General features: G+C 46.9%; 2 protein-coding genes across 2 annotated transcripts in view; both read right to left on the reverse strand.

The window, feature by feature from the left end:
• The window catches only part of LOC149330953 (uncharacterized), a 93,438-nt gene extending 88,019 nt beyond the window's left edge, over window positions 1-5,419 (reverse strand). The window contains exon 1 of the mRNA XM_089560029.1: window positions 4,981-5,419. Coding sequence (XP_089416155.1) covers window positions 4,981-5,325 — 345 coding nt within the window. The 5' untranslated portion in view covers window positions 5,326-5,419. The remainder of the gene's footprint in view (window positions 1-4,980) is intronic.
• Window positions 5,420-12,234: 6,815 nt separating this feature from the next.
• LOC149330956 (uncharacterized) lies at window positions 12,235-20,216 on the reverse strand. Its single transcript, XM_089560030.1, has 11 exons — window positions 20,089-20,216; window positions 19,277-19,441; window positions 19,168-19,224; window positions 19,040-19,111; window positions 18,833-18,979; window positions 18,014-18,247; window positions 16,100-16,171; window positions 15,940-16,038; window positions 14,728-14,799; window positions 14,522-14,671; window positions 12,235-12,445 (listed from the first exon to the last, which is right to left on the reverse strand). Exons 1-11 carry the CDS (start codon window positions 20,107-20,109, stop codon window positions 12,395-12,397), a joined length of 1,140 nt encoding a protein of 379 aa, XP_089416156.1. The 5' UTR covers window positions 20,110-20,216; the 3' UTR covers window positions 12,235-12,394.
• Window positions 20,217-20,347: the final 131 nt, after the last annotated feature.

The following is a 20,347-nucleotide window of genomic DNA, read 5'->3' on the forward strand; positions in this document are numbered from 1 at the left end:
TATTCATGATTCAGGTGACCTGTACTGACCTTTGAGGTGAGAGAAATCATGCGGCTGTTGAAACCGAAGGAACATAAGAGAAGAAATTCAATAGTAAATTATTCTGCGACTGTGGGCTAATACCACGTGGTAGTCCATGTGTAGTAAAATGTTATGCATGATTTAATACCAGAAAACGTGTTAAGAAAATATGGCATCTAAACTCATTTATCGAGACCTGCGACAACTACAGCGGCCGGCTAGCAAACAGAGGGTCAGATGAGGCAACGTTTAACGGAAAGAGAATAAACTCAAAGACACGTTGAGTACACTGGTTGCTCGAGAAATGCCAAGGTTGTAGGGAAAGACTTAAGCACTGTTAGACTTGGACCTCTTATGGGGCCTATGGTAGCTATAGCTGTAGGCCGGAGCACACTCGATCCGCAACGAGAGTTACGGCAATTGTCTTCAGATCGGTTAAATCAAGTAATCCGCGTGATGGTTGGGGAATTATTTCACGGTCTCCAAATGTCAGGCTGTTAGCCACAAATGTTAGTCACATTGTTGCCATGGTAGCCCGAAATTTGCCCAGCTGTCAATTCCTTGCGTCGCCGGTGGTAACTGCAACTACCTCCACTGTGTGAATGACCTCTGACGGGGACTGCACCGGAGAAGAGAACGAGCGTAGAATGGAGAACAGATAGAGCATAGGGAACGGAATCGAGTGCACCACTGCTATGAAATTTCTCTCTGGAACACGTAGAAATGTAACCTGAGTATTTGAATGATTAATTGGGAAAGTAAATGCAATCAAGAAGCGTACTGCATTTTTCTTAAGAATATGCACTTTCCTAAAATAACCCGTCGCCCAGTAACATTTTGTTTTCACTCTCTGAGGCCAGTTGTTGAGGTATCTTTTTGACGGGCGTTAAGCAGTTCATTTGTAATCTCTTAATGCCTGACCAGGGGCCATGTGCGCTTTTTGGCAACCACGCAGCCGTAATTTGGCGCTTACGCCGTCAACCATACGAGGCTGTTATGTAACAGTTCAGTTGCTTTGTTCCGGGCATTTCTTTTCAGCCATGGTCATTGCCGGTATTTGTGCTCAAGAATTTCAAAATGCGATTGTTAACCAAAAAACGAGACCTCGTTCAGATCTTCTCAGCATCACACATCGACTCACACGAACGAAGTCACGGTAAGAGCACCCGGACCTTTTTCTAGGAGTTACCGTGCGAGGACGGTAACTCGAACCACCTTTGCAGGCTGTCTTGTTCGAAATTGGGTTGGCACCCGAAAGGGTGCTGCGTGGTTTGCTGAGCCTCCCAAGCGCACACCCCTGAGTAAACATGGCGCCGGACAGGGGGACACTTGTATGTGGGACGCTCGGAGGATAGAGCAAGCGAAATACATCACTGCAAAGATTAACTGAACGGCTGTCTCGAACAGGCCCTGCTACAATGCCACACTCGTCTGCATGCAGCGAGGGCAGATCAGTGTCAAAATATAGTGACGGGTAATGAGTATTAGTTAATTGAGTATTAGTTTGACAAGTTTACCGGAGCAGCTCGTTTTAGTCCTGCTACTTCACGTTAGGCGAAAGGGAACATCACTGCATAGAAGCTGACTAGAAGGAATAAAAAATCAATACGCTCCCCCGTGCCACTAATTATAGGTAGTAAAGGGGCACAGTGAAGAGAAATAGAATTAAACAGAGAGAGAAACGGAGAAGTGCTGGAGGCAGATTATAATGGGTTGCGCACATGATGTCGGTTAGCATTGCAAATGCACGCAGCACAGAAGCGCGCCACAACTCCATTGTTCGGTTTATTGTGCCAAAATAATAGAAGGCATTACTGACATCAACCCCAGACGTACTGCTTTCTGGTATTAAGGGGCTGGGGCTTCAGCAGCTTACGCGTACTAGCGCTGCTGTGATTTATAATAAAGTAGAGCAAGTAGATTGCTTTTTTCTTTCAGATCAGTTATAGTAAGTAAACCAATGTAGAGCTTGAGGACTTTTACGTACTCGCTCAAAATCAGTTTTGCTCATTGCATTGACATGCGCACTGAAAACTTGTTTTAAGTGTGCGAGGACTGACAGCGGACGAATGAAATCGACGGCCGAATTTGTTTAGTGACAGTCAGAAACTTGATTTGCTCTTTTTCCTTCGTACTACTTGTGGTAACTGCATTTGGTTCCACTGTGTGAAACGGCATTCACGACCAGTTAACTATAAAAAGGACGAGAGCTTTACCAAGCACAAAAAGAATTGAAGCTATTCTAGCGCAAAAACTGGACACGAGAAGAAACAGCCTACAACACCAGCGCTGCTGCTTCTTGTGTCCCGTTTTTGCGATAAATTCACTTCAATGGAAAACCAACCAGCCCAACTTGGAGCGCAGAAAATATTAAATTGGATTCGAGGGCAGCACTGTAAGCTACCATGACTCTTGAAAATAATTACAATTCTTCTTCTTCTTAATAATCTTACTAGTTAACCATGGAGGAGAGGGTGAGGAATGCCAAGCGCAGAAAGAAAGTGAAAGCCAGTTCAGCACTGCTGAGGGTCATTCCACTTGAATATAACAGTTGTTCTCCTTGTTGACATTATTTATAGGAGTTAACATACAGGAGATGGTGAGGAATATCAAGTGCAGAAAGAATTAAAGCGGAAGAGATTTCAGAACTGCTGACAACCATGTCTCGTGCAAATAGTGGCATGTTCCTCCTGGAGACAGCCCACTCATGTTTTCGCAAAAGTATGCACTCGCAGAAAACTTAACTTCAGCATAGCAACCAATTGTTTTCATAGACTGAAGCTAGTTTGTTGAAGTGCCACGTGGTCGTGAGTTTTGTGTTTAAACTGTAGCCTCTATCAATATGAGAAGGAACGTAAGAATGCGGTCAAGATGTTATTGATTTTTTTTAAAGCAATACCATGCTGAAGAGCGGCGCAAAAAACGCATACAAAGTGAAATACTCTTCTGAAATTTTTGGCCTTCTCGGTGTAGCCATTGTTCCAGTGGGTTGTGGCATCTGCCCTTCGACTGGCGGATTTCCCGGAGACCCAGAAAGCTCAGGCATTCAAAGAACTTGTATGAATTGAAAGCTTGACTGCTGAGCTCGGTATCGGGGGTCCGGAGTTACAGCTCCCTGCGGTCGCATTTCTGTGGGGCCGAAATAATAAAGCACTCATATGAATTAGGATATCAGTGAACGCTAAAGGTCCTCCACAACTGAGTGCATGATAACCGTGCCCTAAGCTGTGGTTCAGTAAGAAACTACTCATTAATAACTGCTGTTTAGGGGTGTTGCCCCCCGTAAGTGGTCGATAGCGCGGAGCTTCACAATGGCCCGCCCAACTGCGTGATTGCAGACGGATGTGTGATGCGCGGCGAGCAAAACAAAAAAGAAAAAACTCGAGCCAGCCTATTGACCAAGGTACAGGGGTGGTCAAAAAATCCCAGGCCTCTCCGAACAGCCGCGGAGCCGCTGCTCTCCGCTATCGGGGCGCTGTTATCGCACGCGTGTCTCGCCGCGCTCGGGTTGCGAGGGTGTGCGCTGAGAAGGGGTGATGCTCCTTCTCTCTCTCGCTCTTCAGGATTACAAAGCAGTGAAAAAGATAGTGCGGAGCGCGCCTTCACTCTTCGAGGTTTCCGCATTCGGCTGCGGTGCAGCGCGTCGCGCATCAGACGACCATTTGCGCAAAGTGACGCGTGCTGCTGGCGGCCGTATTTAATGGGATTTCGTCTGCTTCTCCCAACTTTCCGGCTTCCTGGCGTACGATATAATGCATTTACCTTCACCTAAGCTCTGTTGCGGCTCTCTGAGCACTCACTTTGAGTTGTGACGTGCTATATTTATCGCATTTTTGTTCAACTTTCTGCAAATTTACAAAAGGCTGTTTTCTTGTATCCTAACCAGTTTAAACATATTAAATTAACATATTAAGCATATTAACATATTAAGCAGACGAAATCCCATTAAATACGGCCGCCAGCAGCACGCGTCACTGTGCGCAAATGGTCGTCTGATGCGCGACGCGCTGCACCGCAGCCGAATGCGGAAACCTCGAAGAGTGAAGGCACGCTCCACACTATCTTTTTCACTGCTTTGTTATCCTGAAGAGCGAGAGAGAGAAGGAGCATCACCCCCTCTCAGCGCACACCCGCGCAACCCGAGCGCGGCGAGACACGCGTGCGATAACAGCGCCCCGATAGCGGCGAGCAGCGGCTCCGCGGCTGTTCGGAGAGGCCTGGGATTTTTTGACCACCCCTGTACTATCGACGTCAAATGAAATACGAACAGCGGAGCGCGTGGCCAAAGTTCCATAATACGCCGTCTGCCTGTCGTCACCAGATGTAGATAGGCGCACTCAGCCGGTTCGCGATAGTTTTCCGTCGGTTCTTTGAGGTTCACTTTCTCGCTTTGCACGCTGAATCGACACATTTATACTTTCCCCCGATCGCAACTTGCGCACCGCCTGGCAGCCTCTGCTCTAGACCGCATGGCTGAAGCGTCCGCTCTTAGCTCCCTAGCCTGCACTGCTTTCATTTTACTTTTATCCTCGGCGTGTTATCAGATAGTTAAACGGGGGCTTTCTCGTTTGTATGGGAAAGATTGCAAATACAGGTGGTTAGGTTCAAACGTGCGCTGTAAATCTAAAAATTTAAATATGCTATGCTGAGGATCTTCGTGGGTGAACTTAGAAGCGAGAAGCATCTGTTAGACTAGAAGTCCTTCCATTGGAATCTAGGAAAAAATCGTCATCATTGCTGGATGCATAAGTATGGCAGAGAAGTAGTCTTGTTGTCACAAGGTGAGCTATAGTGTCATCAGCGTCTGGTTGCGCTGTGAACAAACAGAGGTCGACCGGTTGCAAAATTTAAGAAAAGAACGAAGGCCTCTTCTCGCATCGCAATATGATGGTCATTGCACAGAGCAATCCTACCTCAAATGTGGCAGGTCGACGAGCACATGTGGAAGAAAAGGCACACCTGATGTTGACGGCTCTCCATATTGCTGACGCTGGTCCCAATGAGTTGAAAGCGTTGACTTGTTGGGGAACATCGTGCAGCGCGAGTTCGCCGTAGTCTACGATGCATTGGCTTGAGCAAACAGAAGCCTTGCTTTTCTTTGCTTCGGAGACCGCTGTCGTCTGCCACGGCACAACAGCTTCGAAGAACATCTCGATGTAGACGATGTCTAAGGATGGACGTGCTGGCACACAGTTCAAAAGTGTTCCTTACCTCACTAGTCCTAATGTTGGGTGTGTCTGCACCAGCGGCCACAATAAGGTCTTGATCCTTGTCGGTAACCCGCTCTCTGAGCCCACGAGGCATGATTCCAAGCTGTTCCACAGCACAAAATGCGTAGAAGATTCTGTTAAGCGCAGTCACTGGACGACCTGTTTCGACGCGTTGCTGCACGCCGTGACGGTAAAGAGAAGCTATTCGCGCTCTTTTCGAGCCGTACGCTGACGCGTGAATGCTCGATTCTAGTGTATTTGTGTTTTTTTTGGTGGCGATAAAGCTGCCATATATAAGCGATTCAGTAGCTGCCGCGTTGGACACCGACCGCAACCCATTAGTTTTTCTCTTTATTTGTTGTTCGCATCGCAGCCAGACGCTGATAACACGATGATGATGGAAGCAAGATTAAAGCGCTGCAGGCCAGGAAGCCAAGAGCGCTCGCTTCACACACGCGGGCCACAGTCGGTGCCGCCAATGAAACCGCGGTGTGGAAGTTAAGGTCGGTGGAAAGAGCGAATGTGGCGCTCCAGTGGCAATGCGAGAAAATGAAAGGCTAAGAAAACACAAGCAAAACTATCGCAAACCGAATGAGCGCGGATGAGTTATGATGGCGACAGGCAGACGGAGTTTAAAATGGCCCTTTGGCCACTCGCTCCGCAGTTCGCATTTAATTTGACGCCGATAGTGCATGGCTCTATCTTGCATTCTTTGGGCATCTGCTTACACCTACTTTTTACCTGCCTTTGGGGCCGAGCCTGGGGCTTGTTTTGAGTATCACAGCAACACTTCTGAAATGGAGAGGGCTGGAAGACGGACTTTCACAACAAAAACAAAATGAACAAGGGTTATAGTTTCTGAGACATAATATCTGTGCAGACGGACTATACAACTGCCAGACTGTATGCAGCAGGGCTGGTGCCTTTTTCGAATCTTCTAAGAGCCTTTAGACCCAGCCTGCCCTCGGAAAGTCGAATAAAATCAAATGAGTACGCTAGTCAATATTCCGACAAGGAGGCAAGTCCTGTTGTTGAATTCTTGGCTAAGCAGACCCAGACTTCCATCCCGCCCCTGTTCATATTATCTATTCACAGCAACTCTGGTGGCAGTCGGCGACGGCTATTGGCGATGTTGGTGCCGTATCGATGGTATCTGGTGGGCCAGCTGGTCGCGCATTCGCGCCAGGGGACGCTTGCGTCTCTTATTGCAGCAGTGCGTGAACAGTGACGCTTTTCAGTAAACGTGTGTATTTTGCTACATGCTCTTGGCATGCTTGACATAGTCATGGCATGCTATTGAACGGACGATTGCGTGTGTCTTTTGAAGCAACACTTGAAAGTGCTGTTAAAACGATACTGCAAAACCAATAGCAGGCCAGCGGGTACCTCAAACCAGTCTCTGAAACTCTTTTCATATGGCTTCGATTAGCAAGAACCTTCTGCGAGAAAACCTTCTGCGCACTCCGGTACAATCATCTCGCCGCTTATATAATTCATGTAGCATACAGCGCTTGCACGGCTCCACCAATGCATTCAACAAATCGTTTCTTCCTTGCGTGATGGAATTTTGGAACAACTTGCCCGAAAACATTGTCGTTCAAACTAATCCTTCCAACTTTAGGCAGCGACTCATCGACAATTTTCAAGAAAAATAAATCTTTCCCTGTATCAGCTGCGATGTGCTACAAAACGATCACTATTGAACACGTTTTATTACTGTGGTGTCTATTTATGTATGTTTTTGTTCACATTGTTCTTGATTGACTATATTAATGTATTTGATGGTTTGCTTGTTTTTCACGTTGTCTTTGATTGACTTTATAAATTGTTTACTGTTTTGCTTTGCCTAGTTTTCTTTCTAGTTTTTATTTTTTTCTCTCTCTCCTTTTTTTGCCTTTTCTTATGTATAACCGTCGGACACTTGTATCCCCCCCCTTATGTAATGTCCCCACGGGACCCTTAAGGGTTAATAAATGATGATGATGAACCACCTGAACGATCCATCATTTCAGCTACGGTAATTTCACGAGTAAGTTAACATATGTTTTTAGAAACGACAGCGCAGTCTGGGCCGACGGCTTGACGCGGGGAAATCTGATCTGATTCGCCTTCTTCATCTGGGCTGTTATCATCAGGCTTACATTTTCTGCAGTGTGCGTCAAGAAGCCCGCCTCGTTACAATGCTCCTGAAGGCGGTCGTTCAGGCACCTACAACTTTGGCCAACGTAGCTGTCCCCACATGACAATATAATGCTGCGCAAAACTGAGTTGGCACATTCAACGAACTTGGTTCGGTGGTTCTTTTTGGACTCTTTATTCTTTGCGCCACCGGGCTTGGTCAATCTGCTCACTTTTTGCAGCTTGTCAGGGAAGGAAAAAATCGCTTTTATATTCGCCCGTTGTCCAATCTTTCTTAAGCGGTTGGAGAATCAGCGTATATACGGGATCACAGCAATCTGCTGTTTAGAGTAAGATTGGGAAGTGATGGTACCTTTTAAACAAATGCGGTTAAGAATGACTTCTCTGACACTGACCAGGACATGTTTGGGGAACCCTGCAGCTCTGAGGCGCAGAATCTGCTCGTTGAAGTTGAAAACCATAAGCTCGGGGACAGACTTGTTTAGAGCATTTCTCAAGCATTATCCTGCAATACCTCTCCTTACAAGTTTGGAATGCAATTCAAGCGAGATCATACACTGAAGAAGCGATAATACAATTTTCAAACCAGAAGATATACGAAGGGGCATAGTTATATAACTTTCAAAGTGTGGTCACTGCGTTTTCGAAGGAATTCCTAACTGAAACGCTTATCATGATGCACACTATAACGTTGTCATGCTACTTATGACGTTTGAATTGTCTCTTTGGCATTCACTTGAAAACTTCCACATTCAGACTCAAAAACGGCGACTCGATGTCTGCCACTTTAAAGTGGGCAGCAAGGGTCACTGTTCACTCGCACCTATTTTGAAAGCAGAGCCCAGACACCAGAAAGGCACCAACAGACCGGGCGTAACTAGAGGAGTACGTACTGTCTGTTCTTGTTTGTTTGTTTTTTACCAATATCCCTTCACATACATGGTGAGCGGCAGGCGTTGCAACCGTCGCTCCCCGTCGACGACGGCACGGCGAGATGGCCCTCTCCTTTCCCCCACCCTCTTCGGAAGGGAGGCGAATCTGGCAGGAGAGTCGAGACCGCATAACGGATGAGGGGCGGATGGTGAGGGTGGTTCCCTCTCTCTCCCTCGGCGTGTCCCTCCAATGAGCGCGTGAGTACGTGACGCAAAATTGCTTGAATGCAAACATCCTACAGCCGCTGCCGCTGAAACCGGCGGATTCCTCTCTGGACTTTGTGTAGGAACTGTCGCTTCCCTGCCGACTGCAGAAGAGTTGCCCCAAGTTTATGTGTCACCGTCTTACCGCGTGTCTTGGCTTTGTGTAATAACTCGGGACTTTCGCCGCAGCCCCGTCTTTGATGTTATTTGGTTTTGCAGGGCGCAGTATCAGATGAGGCCTTTCTCGGTCATAATTGAGAACAAAAAAATGGAGGTAAAGCTTAAGCTCCGCTTGAGGGTATGATGCGATAGCCTCAAGGGTTAAGTCCCATATATGCAGAATGTATTTCTGTACTTTGAACTCATAGATCTCTGGGAGTCTTCATACTCTTCCTAGAGCAGTGGTGCACCGGTTAAGCGATGCGCCACTGCCCTGGGATGGCAGGCGCTTATAGCAATGTGCTTTGTGTGGCCCAGGATGCTGTTATCGAGTTACTAATGTTTAATTTAACTGCTACCTGCCACAGGGGGCAGTTTGCTCACTATCCGATGGGCAGGTTGTGAGTACGCTGCAAGGTCAAGTGACCTAGGTGGCTTACCTGCCTCCTAGGTTGCTCTCGGGGGCTACCTGCCAGAGCAATGCCATGATTTTTCGCTCACAACGCTGACGTCCACAAAGCCGTCACCGGAATTTCAGGAGGATGGGCTATTAACGCTGCCGCGCTAATAAATGCTGCAGCCGGAGATCGCGTGTGCATACCTCCGTCTGCGAGCCTGCAAGCTGCGTTTCGTATGCATCGTATCACATATAATTTCGGGATCCATCCTTTATGTGTCTGCACGCACACGTGACGTAGCGATGCATTTTGAATAGAAGGAAAATCTGCGCTCGCTGTCCACATCAAAGCGTTAGCGCATGTTTCAGATTCCATACAAATTAACCCCTACAAAAATATTTTAGACAACATGTAGGCTATCCATAGACTCCTGTCAATAGAGTCTATCGACTCTATAAACAAATCTATAAACAAGTCTATAGGCAATAAAAATGTTATAGACGGTCTGCAAACAATCTTTCGATTTATGCCCATAAACTTTAGTAGACTTCGTTCTATAGACAGTCTATAAACTATGAATAGACAAAAATAAATGTCTATAGGAAGGCAATACAGTCTATAAGAAGTCTATAGATTGCCTATAGACCATTTTTGTAAGCGAAGTACGAGTTCCCAAACTTCAACTCACCTTTTCTCATCACCAGCGACCGAATATTTGTTAACTATACAACTACGTGATCAGACGCCTCATTTCTCCAAAACCCAGACCACGTCCACAAATACACTCTTACGATTCCAGTCGATGGCGGGCCATATATGCTTGGATAGCCTGGGATGCAGAGCACTGGTATGACAACGTGATCTCGCGCGAGTTTTATTGCGCATAAGCAATTGTTTGCTTATGCGTGGTGTAAACTGAAAGTATTTCAATCCCCTTTATTTCATTTGAGACAGAGGAGCACGGGACTAAAAGCTCGGGGAGCTTGACGAGGTCCCAACCCCTTACTAGTCGGCAAACAGCAAGATGACGCATACAGCAAGTACATACAGCAAGTATGTACTGAAAGTGTGTACAGAATGTGTTAACAGAATGCGTGGACAATTACCCGAGCTTACCCGAGTTACCCGGTAGGAAATGGGGTAAGCTCGGGTAAGTTCGGAGGAGCGCTGTGCAAGCTGCAGCCAATAGGAGGAAGCTCGGGTAAGTTCGTCTGTGTCAAGAACAGCCACCTGCCAGTGCAGTGGCGCATCGCTTAACCGCTGCGCCACTGCGCTGGTAGTGGGGCTTACGGCGTTGGCAGTCGCGACAATATGAGGACTCGCCTCCATCTGCGAATGTTAAGTGGGGAATGAATTAAGGCATATAGGGGCATTAACCCACGGAGATCTGAATGATGTGTGATTTTCTGACCAACGCGAACTAGCTTACATAAACAAACAAACCACAAGCGTACCAACGGAAACAGGAGTAGTGCATTATGCTTTCGCATTTATAGCACGTAAGCAGCGGGGGCTAGGTGCCCCCGGCAGTTTTCCTGAGTTTATAGTTGAGCCGTTGTTAATAGTTATTCGCCATGATTGAAGGTACGGACAAAAAACTGTGACGGGATTTCGGCTTTCTCCTTCGTGAGCTAACAAAAACAATAGGTAGACGGTGTATGGCTTCTTAAATTCGAATAAAGCCAAGAATTTTGTTCTTTAAAACTCGATACATCATTAGCTGTTGCTCAGACAGCATGCAACACCCAGTATGAAGACGGGCCTGAACATTTATGCAAGAAAAAAAAAACATGACCCTTTTTTGCTCTGTTTCTTAAGAGACCCCCGTAGTCTAGCCGTACCGTTCATAACGACGCGCCTGCGAACTCAGGCACGCATTCTGTCATTGCGCCAATCAGGACACTTCCGGTCGTATATAATTTGGGGACCACAACGTCGATGCAAATTGGCAGCGCGAAGTCACGTACCTGTGCAACGACGGCGGCAATATACCACGTGCCATAAACACGCGAGTGAGGCAAACGAGCAGTAGGCGCAAAAAAATTGTTGATGGTTTATCTTTAGTTAAACCTGGTGTGTAAGCGAAAGCTTCATACCGACCACGTGGTATGACGTCATCACCACGCCATCGTGTGACCTCACATTCACACTTTTTGTGAATGTGAACACATTTTGTTTGACCTTGACTTGACCTGGTCATAGTCACATTCACATTTTGTTTGATCTCGACCCATGACCTGAACTTACGGACCACCTTGGTGTAGCACCTTAGCAACACACCATGGCTCTACTGTGGTTTGACCTCTAAACTGCTTGAAGGTGAAAACCGCAAGCGCCGCGAAGAAAGCCTGAGGTCCCCTAGTGAAGCTTTCACTTCAAAAGGAACCTCGCCATCAGGCCCGTAATCTGTGAGGGTGCTCTGATGCCAGTTCACCGTACTTTCATACCATAAAGAGCGCGCGCCGCAGGTGACAGAGGTGAGCATGCAGACTTGTCTACAGTTCAGTGAAGCCAAGGCCGGACTGGTGTGGCGGCCACCGCTCCAGTCCGGCCTTGGCAATCCATACTGCTGGGCGAGTTAGTTGTGCATGTTTAGAACCACTTAACGTAATAAAAAGTAGAGAACGAAAGAAAGAGCCTGTTAATGTTCAGTGTGTACCTTCCTTCATCCTGTCCATTTGTTGCGCCATCTTGTTGCAAACATTCTAGTGGTCGAGCTGCGCTACAGGGAGGAGAAGCAGCGAAGTTTTAAAGCAGGTATTCAGTTTCACAGATAATAGTGCCTTTGGGGCGCAGCCGAATACACACGGAAATCGCACAGTCACAAGCCCATTGCCCCCGCAAACCAAGTAAGCAGACATTTATCATTTCATTTAGGCACAAGCACACTACTCGAGCATCCTGTATAGAAGTGGGCTCAGATCTGTTCATTCATGACCTTTATTCTTTTCGCTTCAAAGAATGGTCGGCGTTCTGCTTAGGGGACTTCGTGCCACTTCTTTGACTTCTCCTAACGCTTCCCGTTTTCTAACATTTCCTACCCTTTTCCGAATGTTTCACTGCATGCGTTTGCGAAACGTGCACCTCATGACGACCATGACGGGGACCTCCACATTGCAAGCCAGGAGGTGGTCGTTTCGTTTGAAGCCTCAGAAGCTCAGTCACAATTTTGAGACAGTATCACCAGCGATGCTTGCGAGCCCTTCTCAGCGAAAAAGCCGACGCGATGTCGTCATTTATTTTCATATCATTGTTTTGTACAATTCAGAGAACACCAGAAAAAAGGCTAGGTGCAGAAGAAGTGAGCAGGGTAGGAGACGTAGACGGTGCCCTACTTGAGCCGGTTTTGGTTGACGAAATTCTCGAACAGCTCGTCAATCTCCTGCGAATCGCAACGCCCACCCAGTGTTAAGTTCTTCATGAACTTGAAAAAGGAAGCAATGAGAGGGTGAGGGTTCCTTGGGATAATCACTGTAGAAGTGAAGACTTTAAAGCCGGGCAAGTACGCGCTTATGATATTGGCGCTATGATTTAAAGAAAATCAATTGAGGAATAACTAGATATGAGACAGTATGGCAGATAACATGAGGAAGAAAAGACAATGTGGCGCTAGGGGTGAAGCGGACTACATCCACCTATCGCGTGCAACACGTAAATGCGTCTTGCGCAAATGGTTGTGGCATGCTTTTTTAGGCATATTATCCCCAATTGTACTACATTGGATCTGCAGGTAAAGAAGAAAACAATATTAAACTCACAAGATGCTCCGAGTATTTCTTTATTGAGAATTCAGAATCAGCCGGGGTCATGCCCAGCAATTCTGGGATCATACCCGCTTCTGAAAAAACTTAATGCTAGCATCGTATTGTCTACGACAATTTTGTCGCTTGCAATGCATAGTTCAGCGCTAAACAATCAGACGAACACGGCGGGAGGGGCGTTTGCCTCGTGTGGGCATAGCTTGGTAACTAAGAAAGCGGCAGACTAGACTTTAGAGAGAAAAAGTTGATTGCAGTTGTAAACTTCCTCAAAAGGCGTTAAAACACTATTATTAACAAAATGCTCTCAGGCGATCCTCGGTTAACGCATTTTACGTCGCTGCTGATTCTGTTGTAGTTCCGGCCTAAGGGCACAGCGCCATCTGTTAATACTTCACTATATGCAGAAATGGTCTTTCTCTACTTTACATGCACAAATCTCTGGAAGTGCTCATCCCACACCTTGTGCAGTGGTGCAGCGAATAAGTCATGCCACTACTCTGGCTGGTGGCTGCTTAAAACACAGCCACCGGTGGCTTGTGACACTCAGGCAGCTCTTTCCGAGCAACCTCTCGGGACTAATTATAAATTTAGGTGCCACCTGCCACGATGGACAGTTTGCTCACAATCCGGTGGTCAATTTGCGAAGACGCCACAAGCTTCACAAGGTGTTACGCATCACGTGTGAATGTTACATTAATGATTAAATTAATGACTGGTCCCGGGACGTTGCTTGCAAAGGGAAACGCATTCAAACGATCCACCAAGGATCGCCTGAGAGTTTTTACACGACTGCTTCTGCAATCTCTCGCTATTAAAACGTGTAGCTTTACATGGCAGCGGGATACAGACTGCGAGAGCGTTATTGAATATGGACTCCTGCGGATTAATTTTAAGGTGAAGTACACGTAGTGCACATAGAGGGTGTTTAACCTAAGGCTTTACATAATTTTTAAAAATAGACTTTTTGACTAAGGAGCGCATATTTTTCGCAGTAGCGTTGTCAGCTGTGCAGTACATCAGAATAGAGCTAAGGCGTGTTAACTAACAGGCTGGTTAACTAATATTGAATAGTTAACTTTTTAACTATTAGTGTTAGGCTCCTTAATTATTGAGAGGCATGCAGGCGATCGTAAGTAATATTCATACCAGTTTTATAATTTCGATAACCACTTACTCTCGGCGCTGGGGCATAAGAAATCTTGCCTATTTCGACGAGTTACATGCACTGGAGCAGTTGCTTTGCCTGCAGGCTTCTCTAAAGAAGATGTATTTCGGCGCATTGTAGCCAAAATTTTCTGGGCCACAGCGCCGAGGGTAACAGAAATTCTAAAAACTGATATGGATAGTACTTAGGACAGGCTACACGCCTCTCGTAATTAAGGAGCCCAACAGTAATGGTTAAAAAGTTAATTATTCAACATTAGTTAACCAACCTGCTAGTTAGCATGTCTGAGCTGTATCTTTATGTGCTACACCGCTGACATTGCGATGCCCAAAAAAGCGCTCTTATATGTCAAAAACCCTATTTTTAAAAATTATGCAAAATCTTACGGGAAAATACTCTACGTTCTGCTGCATTAATGGTGTCTCTAAATGCAAACTTGTGAGGACTGAGGCATCCACACTCTGTCTAAATGTGGTTTCTTCGTCGAGCAAAGCTCTGCCAGAATATTCTTGCTAGCGTGAAAGAAAATTACCTTTGACAGTCTCTCCATGAAGTGCGGCAGCGCCCTTACCCCGGCCGCACCGCAGGTGCTTAAAAACAGTTGCTTCGCGGTCTTCCGCAATCGCCAGTGGTAGCTCTCTAGTAGACTGGGGTTGAGGCTGGGCGAGGCATCGTCGCAGAGCTGCGCAAAAACCAGACAAGGTTAACACGTTCCTTCTGCGCCCAGCCTGCACTCACCTGCTCCATGCTGACATTGTACATCCGCTTAGCCTTGGTCAGGGCCGAAAGGTTACCAGCTTCCGCTAGAGCCTGCAAACCACATGCATACGTCCGTGCTTCGATAAAAAAGGTAACTGCAAGCAATCGTAGTCACTGACCATCTGAGACAGTTGTACAGTCTTTGTCGAAAGTATACAGCCCAAGGGGTCTGCTTCTAAGCCCTGAAGCGCGGCTCCTCTTGCATACTCAGGGACCCCAATCTCACGAAGGCGAGAGGAACGTACGTTCTCGACCCTCCAAAGCTTAGAACTGTCAAATGTGCTTAAGAAACCCGCTACACTGCTTGAGAGCAAAGCCCTTGGGCTGTATATTTTTGACAAAGACTGTACATTGTTGACCAAATGTTTAGGGGAAACCCCCAAGGTGGAGTAGATTTGTAATAAGGGAGTAATTACTCATTGACGTCCACACGAGCGCGGCCATACGGCTACAAAGGAAAGCTAACCAACTTCTCAGAAACTTCGTAGTTAAAGAAAAATTCGTCCTGGTCCGGGATTCGAACCCGGGACCACCGCTTCACCGGAGCAGTCGCTCTACCAACTGAGCTAACCGGGACGGCAAGTTTATGGTAGGGCGAGAGAGAATTGATCAATAACTTGAAGTTGGAACACTGTTTACGAAATGCTTAGGGGAATCCCCCAAGGTGGAGTAGATTTGTAATAAGGGAGTAATTACTCATTGACGTCCACCCCAGCACAGCGTTCACACTTCGAATCATTTGAGCAGTCTTGATGGCGTTATGTTAACCTCACGCTCCGCGCACTGTTGATAAAAATATGAAGCAATAATTGTAACTGCAGAATACGCCACCTGAAAGTGACAGAAAGTCAATAACAATATACAACAAGCAGAAAATGAAAGAAATGGAAGGCGCTTATGAAAGGACAAAAACAAAAAAAAATGAACTGAAGGCGAAGATTGATACCCCGAACCACTACTGACGGAAGAAATTGGCATTATTGCATTATAATGTGTTCAGAAATACAGAAGAAGTACTTTGTGTATGTGATATTTTGTGAATTTATGCGAAAAGAGTGAAAATATAGTATATATATTGTTTCGCTACTCTATACACAGAGCGTCACTGGAATGGAATACCCCATAGAGCAATTAGGGGCGTTCAACTATAGAAGGCTCCCGGCTCCAGAAAAGCGTGGTCTTCACACTAACCTCCTCTTCACTGGTTGCAGAAGCCGTGGCGAGATGAGGTTCTGCAACACGTCCGGGCTCCACCTGGGCGCTCCCAGCAGTCTGATGTTCCGGAGAGGCCTGAACGCACCGTTCGATCACGATTTAGATATCACTCCGCGCAAATCTAAACCGCACTCACTTGTTCGGTGAGGCTTCTGTCGCTGTCCTCGCCGTTATCTGCAAGAAGTGCTTCGCTCCCTTCTTTTTTTCTCTGGAATGGAAGATGGTAAAGATGGCGACTTCGACAGAGTCTTAGTGACGGTTGTACATAAATTACTGCGGCAGTTACTTTACGACATAGATAAAAAAAAGCTTTGATGTCCTTTAAGAGGGTTTTCTTCAGTTCGGAATCGCACACCCGTCATCGCAAGAGTCGTTTTCAAGGATTGTAGACAAAAAATTATTGCTTTCCTGTTTTCTTCTTTCAAACAATGCTTTAGACATTAATATGCATGGATCACCGCGTGATAAAACCCTGCAACCTCTAAATAATTTATAATTTAATGTCCTCTTGACGCTGTTCAGAGGGGCGGAGGCTGGTGAGTGGAGGAGCTATAGTCCTTGGCCTCAGTGCTAAGGTGTATCAATCCCTGTCTTGTGAAAGGGCGAAACGTCTCGCAGTCCTTCCTTCTTTTATGATTCCGGATATGTATGTTGTTTTAAGCAGCCATCACCAGAGCAATTGCACCTTCACTCCCAGCAGTCCCATGGCCTTTGCGCGCCCACTTATATGACAGGCTTCGCCTTGCCAGAAGGTAAATGCATTTACAATAGATGTTGGCGTCTGGGTGTGTGTATGCACATTATGGTGAAATAAAAGACGCGGTAATTGCATCACTACAGGTGCCCACCTAGACAGCGCCGTGAGCGAAGGCCGAAGACATGTAAGAAGGTCGCAGGGACGTTAGAAGCTAAGCATGTTTTCGACTGGCTTAGTTGGAACATTATAATTTATAAATTTATAAATTTATAAATTATATATTTATATATTTATAATTTATATATGTATAAATAAAAAAATCTCTGCCTCTCCCGTAAACGAAAGTAGAGTAAGCATGAAATGTTTACGGGCCTAATGACATCTCGGTGGACACCCAAACCGCACCGTACAGGAAGGGAGGAACGCCACCACCCGTTCAGCGCAATGCCTTGCCATTTGAACGCAAGGTTTTTTGAGGAAAGGAAATGGCGCAGTAATTCTCTGCCATCTCGGTGGACACCCGAACCGCACCGTAAAGGAAGGGAGGAACGCCACCACCCGTTCGGCGCGATGCCTTGCCCTTTGAACGCAGCGCTTCTCCCCCGGATCACGTATGACAACGAAGTGTAACGTGGCATTTATGTGCTTTTTGCACGCGTTATTAGAAATCAGAATATAATTCCGTGCATTATCAAACCCACAGCTCCACTGATATCTTGATAAACATTGAGAAGGCACTGGCAGCAGTTATTTTTTGTCTCATTTGGAGACCAACCGGCGCTTGCATGCCGGTCGCGTAGGAGGGCTTAGAGAGTCTCGTTAAATCTCGTTAAGTCTCGTACGGTGCCCGGATGTTCTCGTTTCAGAGCCCGGATGACTGGATTTCAGTGCCCGGATGACTGGAATTCAGTGCCCGGATGAGTGGATTTCAGTGCCCGGATGAGTGGATTTCAGTGCCCGGATGACTGGAATTCAGTGCCCGGATGAGTGGATTTCAGTGCCCGGATGATGGCTCTCGGTCTCGGCGTGACGTCACCACACTGCCGACAACGGGAGCTAAAAGCATTTCATGCTTAAAAAAATGATTATTGGAGAGCGTGTAACCGCTCTGCGTCAGTCCTGTCGATCTCCGTTTACTGTTTCTGCGTGCAGTTCTACAGCTTGCGGTCAAAGCATTCCCGATTCGAGTAAATATGCGCCAAGGTTACGTCCCTCAGAATGTTCCATCAGGACTGCACTTAGACTTTCAAGAGTTATGGAAGCATCCAGAGTTGAAAGCAAGTACCGCAACTGCCAGGATTAAAGACTTCCGTTTAATATAATACACGCTAGCCAGTTGACACAACCACTCACCTTCTGCTTGCGCCTGTAGGTCTTAAAACTGTTGTAGACGTAGCCGGTCAGCGACACAGCTCCGATAGCCCCACACGCGATAGCGATGGCGGGCAGCTCCACAACTGCTAGGGTAATGGCCGCCCCTACACCGGTGGTGATGATCGCATGCGCGACATTGAATTCCACCGTGTCGGAGATGGGTTTTTTCCTCCCGAGGAGTCTAGAGAAGTCGTCAAACATTTCTCCGATCTCCTGAACAATGGAGAAGCACAGGTTAGGGAGCGCGTTATTGAAAACCATTGCAGTGAAAAAAAAATAGCCAGAAGGATTGAAGAAAAAAAAAACACTTGAAAAGAAAAGAACGAAAGCTCTAAAACAAGTCTAGAACAGTTCGATTGTCGGTTACGTTGATGTCAGTGGGAAATTTAAATAGCTTTAAGTAAATTCATCAATATTAAGACCAGTGGAGGCCAAATCTCTGGCACCTTAACTGGTTGCATGACATTCCATCGAATGTAGACATACGTTTCTCAGACTTCACAACAAAATCTGCTCTTAGCTGATAGCGGCTACATAGGACAAAGCGCTGCTTGCATGGCACGTCATCTTTGGCGTCACGCGAGTCACAGCAACTCCTAGGGTGACTGCCGAAACACGAGCCTCGGAATAAATACCAGCTGACCATCCTGTTTATCACTCTGTCCAATGATAAGACCACTGCTGAGCATGTAACTCTGAATCGCTGGTGAATACTTGTGTACAGCGCACTAAAAATGTGTGATACATTGTAGTCCTTTCTTTTCATCGGTTGGCCCGCTTTTGTGAAAAGCAACCCACCTTAGTGAGCTTGTCCATGTAACGCCTGGAGAATGTTTGACCGCCCATTTTAGGGACGGTTTCGAACAGTCGTTTTGCTTCCTCGAGCAGCCTTCGGTGGTGGCCCTTCATCTTCTCTCGGTCTTCAGAGTCCCCCGTCTTCCAAACCTGCGTGAAGCCGTGAATTGTGAGGTTGTGAGCAGCTTGTATTGGCACCCGTAACTTCACCTTAATCATCTCGGTTGTGTACAGATCTCTGGCTCTGTCCTTGGCAGCAATGTTGCTCGCTTTTATGGTCGCCTGCAAGTAAGCAATTCTTAACTGCGGGCTTCTACAAGGCAATAATGGCGACTGACCTCGTAAACCGTACGTGGCTCAGGCACGCGGCCCTTCTTGAATGCTTTCACATATGCCTGAAAGCAGAGCAGAAGGTTACGCATGGCGAAGAGAGGCGTACTAGCTTACCTTAAAGTAGCCCATCAAATCACGGCAGGTTATCTCCCGGCCGTTGACCTCTTTTACAAGAAGGTTGTCGGGCGCCAAAACCAGCGGAACAAGCTGTCGAAGCTGAGTCTTGAAAACCTCGTCAATGTCTGAGAGACGCCCGTCAAAGAGCTCTGAAGTCGCCACCTGCGTGACGAAGAAGCACACAGAAAGTTTAGAGCAAAGTGTTGAGAAATGATAAAGATTCATGGACTATCGGCACCGACCGAGGCTCGCCCCGCTGCGGTGGCTCAGTGGTCACGGCGCTCGGCTGCTGACCCGAAAGACGCGGGTTAGATCCCGGCCGCGGCGGCTGAATTTCGATGAAGGCGAAATTCTAGAGGCCCGTGTGCTGTGCGATGTCAGTGCACGTTAAAGAACCCCAGGTGGCCGAAATTTCCGGAGCCGTTCACTACGGCGTCTCTCATAGCCTCAGTCGCTTTGGGACGTTAAACCCCAATAAACGAAACCAAACCGACCGAGGCTCGAATAAATGGCTGACTGTTCGAGAGGGAACGCAAGTTCTTTTTTCATAACTCATGCCATACTAGGGCGACACCACGTAGCTCATTCAGATAAAAGTTGTTGCTGGGCGAGCTTGTGCATATTCTTCGGTAAGCGTTAGCGCAGCATAAAACAATCACTTGAGAGGTCAGCAGCCGAGCGCCGTAACCACTGTGCCACCGCGGCGGCTCTTTGGACAAAACGAACTCAGCTGGCGAGGTTAGTCTGCTTGGCAAACAGCCCGAAGAAGGAAGTGCAGTACAATGCCGCAGCGAAAATTTAGAGTTTACCTCTGTCCCCGGGTAAGGCATGAGAAAGCAGTCAATCTTCGAAAAGCTGCTTCGTAATCTCTGTCGAAGATGCTGCAGTTCTTCTTCCTGCTCTGGTGTAATCCCCAGACGTCTCTGCAGAATCACCTGCCCACCTTCCGCTCCTTAGTTTGCGTCATTTGGGTAAGACCAATCTCGGACCAAGAACATTACCTGCTGAAAAGGATGTCTACTCGTGTCCTGCAAAAGCGCAGAAATGCCAACAGTGTTTATCCTCTGT

Source organism: Amblyomma mixtum, chromosome 9, assembly GCF_055824585.1.
Source record: "Amblyomma mixtum isolate Tamu chromosome 9, ASM5582458v1, whole genome shotgun sequence".
Lineage (NCBI taxonomy): Eukaryota > Metazoa > Arthropoda > Arachnida > Ixodida > Ixodidae > Amblyomma > Amblyomma mixtum.